General features: G+C 41.6%; 1 protein-coding gene across 1 annotated transcript; it reads left to right on the forward strand.

Annotated features, from left to right (window-relative positions):
- Positions 1-1,371: 1,371 nt before the first annotated feature.
- LOC106642462 (glucose dehydrogenase [FAD, quinone]) lies at positions 1,372-5,566 on the forward strand. Its single transcript, XM_023392539.2, has 6 exons — positions 1,372-1,644; positions 3,006-3,202; positions 3,296-3,439; positions 4,039-4,559; positions 4,836-5,143; positions 5,210-5,566. The coding sequence occupies exons 1-6, from the start codon at positions 1,372-1,374 to the stop codon at positions 5,564-5,566; spliced, it is 1,800 nt and encodes a 599-aa protein (XP_023248307.2).
- The last annotated feature ends 2,359 nt before the right edge of the window (positions 5,567-7,925 follow it).

Consider the following 7,925-nt stretch of genomic DNA (forward strand, 5'->3'; position numbering starts at 1 on the left):
GCATTTTTTCACGCTTTTGGAGTTTATTTATTTATTTTTTTTTTTTTTTTGTATAATCATTGTCATCATTAATATAATTAAAACTTTTTCACATTTATATAGAAGTAAATATCCATGAAAAGGAAGCAAATTAATTTTAAAGACAAAAAGTACCCCTCAACCAGCATCGGGCTTTATTTTTTCCCAATATATTTGTTTCAGCTAGACATTTACGATTTCGTAACTTTTTGTGTCATTTGTACAAACAATGGCGTAAAAGTTTAAGCCCCAAGTAATATTATTCGGCACACGGTGCGTTTATTTCATTGAATCAACTTCGCGTGCACGTATAGGCATCGTATGAAAGTAAGGATAAAATAGTTTATTGCACAATATTTTTCAAGAACCGCACAATGATCAAATTCACAGTAATTGAAAGAAAATAAAATTTAATATAATAAGAAATAAAAAATCGGCAAATATGTATGGATAAATAAAATCAAAGGTACATGTGCAGGATGGCAATTTTTCCGAATAAACAGACAATGCACAATAACCGGTTCCCCATGTTTTGTATGTAATCGTAAAAAAAACTCTGGTGTATTTTAATGCGAGTGTCCGAAAACCATGTGGGAGATCGAAATTATAAAATCGCCAAAAAAACGAACCAGATCCCCTTCACCTCTCCGAGGTATTGAATAACGCGCGCGGGATGTTGTGTGATCGCGGGCGCGCGTCTCGCGGGGAGAGGTGTCGCGCGCGAGCAGTTTCAAATCGGCTATCGGTGGATCGGGTCGGGCGTCTCGGGACGTTAGTGATTGGGCCGCCGGATGGCCCCTCTCGGAGAATAGGTCCAAATTATTCACTCGAATCGGATGTATAAATGTTGAGCCCAAATTCGGTTGTACGAGGAAAAACGAGGAAAATCGGCTTGACGAAAATAATGTAACTTATTCATTTCGTTGCTCCCATTTTTTTCATCATCAACTTCTTTGGAAGTTTATCTGTGCATAGTTTCTTATGGAGGGCTTTGCCATTTAATTTGCTTTTTAAATAAAAATTTCACCTACACTACGTTTAAAATTACATTCAATGGCACAATAATATTATAAGTTGTATACTTTTATTAAGTATACCATTTTTTAATTTTTTTTATTTATTATTGCTCTACTCGTATGTACAAAATAAGCATATAGTTACAGCTTGTATCCACTATGCATGCAAATAGTGTAAAGTAGTGTAGAACAAAAAAACTCTGTGTGTATCTCACGAACGCAGAAACTAAAAAGGCACTGCAGAGAACTGCGTAGGGCCATTTTTGTATTCCATTATAAACATGTGAGATTCGACTGAATAGTTGAATAAAAAAGGAAGAAGAAAAATATAATCAGTATGTATAGTGTCAAAGTGGTCCGAAAAGTTGTGGTTTGGTTGGCACTGTGCAGCCTAGCTGGTGCGGACGAGTACGACTTTATAATAATCGGTGCGGGCTCGGGTGGCTCCGTTTTAGCCAATAGACTGAGCAGCGTCGCCGACTGGAAGGTACTTTTGCTCGAAGCGGGCAAGGAGGAGATGTTTTTTCTCACAGACATGCCCCTGATGGCACCCATCATGCAGATCACCGACTACAACTGGGGCTTTAAAACTGAGCCGAAAACGGGAGAGGTATTTTTGCATCATTTTTATCATCATAATTACTTCATTAAACCAAGATCTCGGTTGTTCTTGGAATTAAATTATTCTTAGCTCAACTTTTGAAATCCAAAAATCACTACGTAAATGTGTGCTTTCACTGCAAATCCTATAAAATCTTTAATTACTTTGAAATACACATCTTATTATTTATTGGTTCACAAAGCGTATGAAAGAAATGAAAATGCGAGTACAGAATAACCTTGGATTCATTGAGCAAAAACAATAATATTAATAAGTTTGTTCATTTTTTTTGCTTTACCATTCATTTGAAATATGAAAAAAAAAAATGATTGAAAAATAACATTTTGAAGATTTACGACTTTCCTTGACCATGCATGAACTTTAAATATATACAGTGTTCGTGTTAACTAAATCTTTAAATATACGTCATTTGTCATTTTTAGAGATGATATTTTACTTTGTCACAAAATGTCACTTCTTACCACAAGGATTACGTCCTGCACGAGTTATATATTGTGTCTTTTGTGGTGTGAAAGCATAAACAAGCATCATTTATTTACAATTATTATTGTTCCCTCCATTTTACGACTCAAGATTATGACCAACACCTACATACTGGAGTTAAAAAAAAAAAAAAAAAAAAAAAAAGCATTATAACAAAGGATGCGTTGAACCAGTAAATAATAATTGCTGCGCCGTTTAAAAGATACTTGGCACCGTTCCCTCTCTCTCTCTCTCTCTGTATAATTTATCGTCATTGTCGTACTTAGTCGCCGGTGACGGCGTATTTTTAGTTATACGACTCATTTTAATGTTTACTAAAAACACATGTATAGTTGACCACATTAACTCACATATAAATGATTATGGTAAGGTATTGATCGGCGAGGAAGAAAAGAAGAAATATTATGTGCACGTATATTGTTGTGGTATTTGCATATTGAGCGAACAAATAACCATTGTGAAGAAGAGTAACATGTAAATAAGTGTATGTATATATAATTTTTCTCTGGCTCCTCCATCCCTTCTTTTGTTGCACCTGTTCGGCTACTTTGCATTCACGTCGAGATTTCGATTCGCGACTCGACTTTCAAATTAATAGTATAAACATTTACAAGGCCCGTCTATCGCGTTCTCACCTTTAGTTTTGTTTATCTCTTCTTTTTTTGCGCGAGTCCACAATATATACACATTGTACATATACGCTACGTAGAGAAAACCAATAGATTTCCGATCATTCGTATGTATATTCAAAACACACTTTCACGCGTTTTTTCTGCAGATTCAAGTAAAAGTATTATTATATATGCACGTTAATTGTATTTTTTTTTTTTGGTTAACTTGTTTTTCTATACCTATTGAATTTCCAGGATGGCTACTGTCTGTCGATGACCGACGGCCGATGCAATTGGCCACGGGGTAAGGCCCTGGGTGGCACCTCGGTCATCAATTTCATGATTTACACGCGCGGCGCCAAAGCTGACTACGACGAGTGGGAGGCCCTGGGCAACCCTGGCTGGTCCTACGACGATGTGCTACCTTACTTTTTAAAATCGGAGAACAGCAGGTTACCACATATATTTGTATTTTTTTTTTTTTTCCTTTTTTTTTTATTGAACACCGAAATAACCGTGAATACTGTTCGCGTATATGTCATCAGGCTGAAGTGGCAAGACAAAAGATACCACTCGACAAATGGTTACTTGGACGTCTCCAACGTTCCGTACACGTCGAAACTCCGCAAGCCCTTTCTTCAAGCGGGAAAGGACTTTGGGTATAAAATTAACGACTACAACGGCGAAAGGTTCGTTCAATGTTTCAAAACCAATAAGGAATTTGTAGGGTGAAAATCTTAGTTTTATGCTGTAAAAATTGTGAAATGGTAAATAACAGATGTTTTATAAAATGCCTGTGAGCATAATATAGGTAGTATTAAAGATCGACCCTTCCTCCCTTATTTTTTTTCACCGTAAATAATGCCGATTTTTAACACCGAAATTGGATGAAAAGAAAACACATTGTCATATTCTTGTCATATTGTCGCTGGATCACTTTGTACAAAAATGTCAACAAAGGTGAACATTGCTTCGTTCTCGTCAAATATTTTTCCTCATCACCTTTGTCAATGTCTTTCGAAAAAACAGCCATCACCTGAGCTCGATGGGTTACTTTTACAACAACTTTTTTTTTTCCTCCCTGATCGGCGGGTTACCAGTGTCCCGCATAACGTACGGTGATCAATGAAATGGACCACGACCCTGTATAAGGTATACCGTTGGAAATGACTCGAGCGCACATTAAAAGGAAACATGCGTTGAATGCAATGTACACATTTTTAAGCAGTAGAGTCGCGGACACCTGACAATCTTGAGGATATATATAGCTTGGCTTGACGATTCGCAGGATCCTCGGGTTCTCCCCGGTGCAGGCGAACCTGCGCAACGGCCGGCGCGTGAGCGCGGGAAAAGCCTTCCTGCAACCGATCCGCCACCGGCAAAATCTGCGCGTGTCGACCTCGTCCCGAGCCACGAAAATCCTGATCGAGCAACAAACCCGGCGAGCGTATGGGGTGCGCTTCATCGACGGTCAGGGCCAGCCTCGCGTGGCCACGGCTCGACGAGAGGTCCTCCTGTGCGCCGGAGCCCTCGGTTCGCCCCAGCTGCTCATGCTCTCGGGACTCGGGCCCAAGGACCAGCTCGAGCCCCTGGGCATTCGACCGCTGGAGGAGCTGCCCGTCGGCTACAACCTTCAGGACCACGTGAGCATGGCCGCCCTCACCTTCACCGTCAACGCCAGCGTCACCATAGTCGAGCCGAGGCTCCTCGTCAATCCGGCCTACGCCCTCGACTACCTCTTTCGCGGCGCCGGCCCGCTAACCGTCCCCGGCGGGGCCGAGGCTCTCGCCTTCATCGACACCAAGAAAAGTGAGTCGACACCACCCACACACCTCCACAATATACGTATACACACATTTGGTTTAACATATTCATTTTCTACAAGGACAAAAACGCTTTTCACGCATAACTGACGCTTATTTGTTTATTTTGTATAGACAATATTACGACTTGAGTTAATTGCTCATCACTCGTTATTTTGTACACTATAAAAAGATCGTGTACATCATTTAGCTTATTTTGCCGAAAACCGTTGGACATCAGCGCTGTTGTCCTATACATGGTGGTGTTTGTAATTATTTGCAGTTTTGGGGGATGCAGAGGGGAGCCCGGATTACCCGGACATCGAGCTGGTGTTGGGGATCGGGGCGCTGACGGGCGACGTGTCGGGGGGCATGCGGTCGATATTGGGTCTGAGCAAGGAGTTCACCCGTCAGGTGTTCGACCGGTACTTGGGACAGGACGCCTTCAGCATCGTGCCGGTGCTGATGAGACCCAAGAGCCGCGGTCGCGTCAAACTTCGCGGACCCGACCCCCTCGACCCGCCCGTCCTCGAGGCCAACTACTACGAGCGCCAGGAGGACGTGGACACCATGGTCCGCGGGATCAAAGCGGTGAGTGTGCATATCGGCAGACACGGACGCGGCAAAGCAAAGTAAAAACGCTTTTGTTGTTCGCAGGCGATAAGGGTTGCGTCGACGGAGGCGTTTCGTCGGTTCAACGCGACGCTCCTGCCCCAGCCGTTCCCGGGTTGCGAGCACTCGAGGTTCGCCAGTGATCCTTACTGGGCGTGCGTCGCCCGTCACGTGTCCACCACGTTGGGGCATTTCACGGGCACCTGTCGCATGGCGCCTCGGGAGTACGGTGGCGTCGTTGACGCAAGGCTGCGCGTCCACGGGGTCAAGGGACTGAGGGTCGTCGATGCGAGCGTCATGCCCGAGATTGTCGCCGGGCACACTTGCGCCCCGACTTACATGATCGGGGAAAAGGCCGCCGATATGATCAAGCAGGACTGGGGGCGTGCGCCCGTAGACTGACGCGATTGCATGATATACATTTTTACTTTTTGTTTTCATCACTCCCGTGCCGTGTCACATCTAGTCGACTATCTTATTTTGTGTATATATATATATATATATATATTATGTATACGCGCGTGTGTAAAATATATGCATGTTTCGGTATAAAATTGTTAGTGTAATATTGTGTCCATCGTTTTATTCCAATTGATTTCCCTGATGATTCGGTATAGCTATAAAAGGATACATACCTATACTGTATCCATATCTTGTGTATATTTTTAGGAGCATAATATAATACTGTATATACTTTATTCCAACGTAATCAAACAAACCGTGCGGTATTTTTTTTAAGAGGCGGTGGTGGCCGTTAATTAAACTACGTCCTCTTTTTTATTACTACAATAGGATTTTATGATAAAATTCGTAATTATATTTTTTTATTTGTTTATAAACATTGCTTAGTAGTTGAAACCCATGAGAAACACAATGCCAAAACTGTTTAATTCAGTAAATTAAAATACATTAAAAATGGCATACTATATCGTGTAAATTTTTTAAAAGTTTTAGTGAAAGAACAAACTGAACCAGACTGAGACCGAACTCAAGATCAATTGTCAATTCGTCAAGAAATTGAAGCATTTTTCGTATTGTGATTGGTTACAATAATTTATTTCATAGGTTTAATAAACAATCAATTGCATATATTAAAGAGTAGTTGTCATACATGAAATTAAATAACTTTACTAAACTACCCAGAAAAAAATTGTATTCAATTGTCATTCTATATAAACTGTACGTAACGTACAATTATATTTTATAACATCCGTATATAACGCGATATGTAGGTTTTTATTAATAAAAAAAAAGTATTTGTTTAAATGAAAAGTTATGTTTACGAGAAAAAAAAATGTTCCCAACAATGGCAGTACAAAAATTACATGCGTAAGATTTATTATGAATGTTTGCGATAGTTAAGACGAGACAAGTAGTGTGGAATTGAATGCTTTATCGAATATTATAAATTTTACAATGACTGGTACCGTTACACAAGTGTTCAAATGAACTACTCTCGTTTTATCATAAATATAAAATTATTTTTTGACATAGCTCAATACTATGTTATAAAATGTATTCGACAAGCGGATACTGTATAAATGTGAGTCAGAGTTCATACCAACGCCGCAAGTCAATAAATTATTGATGCGGCCGCTACAATTAATGAAAAGAAACTGTACTAGCTTTTAAGAAAAAGATCTCGGGACAGGCTGCATCCCTATATTCGGGGGTTCGGACCTGAACAGCTGCACGTGTGTTGCTCTCTGCACAAAAGGAGAGAGGCCAGATGCCAGCTGATGCCAGATGCGGATGCGGAGATCCCTTATTCCTATGGCTTCTTCCTCTTTGCCATTTTTTTTTGTCAATAGCAATAAAATAACATATATGTTTGTGGGGACCCTCTCACACACATGTACGTACACTTCGGCTCTCCGTCCTTCTCCAACCATCCGCTAGGCGTCTAACCATGTCACTCGACCTTCTCGCAAGTGCCCGGATTTCATGTTGGTTAATATATAAGGGCGTTTAAGATTGAGCTAGGGTATCCCCACCGATATAGGTGTCTAAGGCAGGGAGCACGTCATCAGCCTTACTGATGAGTCCTGGCGTGCTCCCGGGACGAAACATCAAACAACCTTTTCTCTCTTTTCATGGCATCACTGATAGCCATATTGGTGACCCCGTAAACTTGAACATGCGCAACCTTCTTCTAATTATTCTAATAGCATCTCCGTAATCTCTACGCCTCGGGACAGCAACTAGCTTCCCTCTCTTTCTCCGACTTGACCTCTGTCTCGGTCGCGGCTAGAGCTTCTGCTCGCCTCTCTCTAGGACTCTACAAGAGCGTGGAGGATTCGGAGATCTACTTTATCAACTATCGACTTCTTTCTCCCCTATCTTGCCTTCTGCTAATACACCACGCCATGCACGTCATATGCGTCACTGCGCACTTCTTACATATCGTCTACACTCCTTCATCCGGCGTTGTAACTGGAGGGGGAGTATGTGGGGACCCTCTCACACACATGTACGTACACTTCGGCTCTCCGTCCTTCTCCAACCATCCGCTAGGCGTCTAACCATGTCACTCGACCTTCTCGCAAGTGCCCGGATTTCATGTTGGTTAATATATAAGGGCGTTTAAGATTGAGCTAGGGTATCCCCACCGATATAGGTGTCTAAGGCAGGGAGCACGTCATCAGCCTTACTGATGAGTCCTGGCGTGCTCCCGGGACGAAACATCTAATAATCTTTTCTCTCCTATCATGGCATAACTTGATAGCCATATGTTGAGCTAACCTAGCGCCACACTTGGTGC

The sequence above is a fragment of the Copidosoma floridanum genome, unplaced genomic scaffold (assembly GCF_036245765.1).
Source record: "Copidosoma floridanum isolate Cflo_tuat_1 unplaced genomic scaffold, Cflo_Japanese_pri ptg000012l, whole genome shotgun sequence".
In the NCBI taxonomy this organism is placed as follows: domain Eukaryota; kingdom Metazoa; phylum Arthropoda; class Insecta; order Hymenoptera; family Encyrtidae; genus Copidosoma; species Copidosoma floridanum.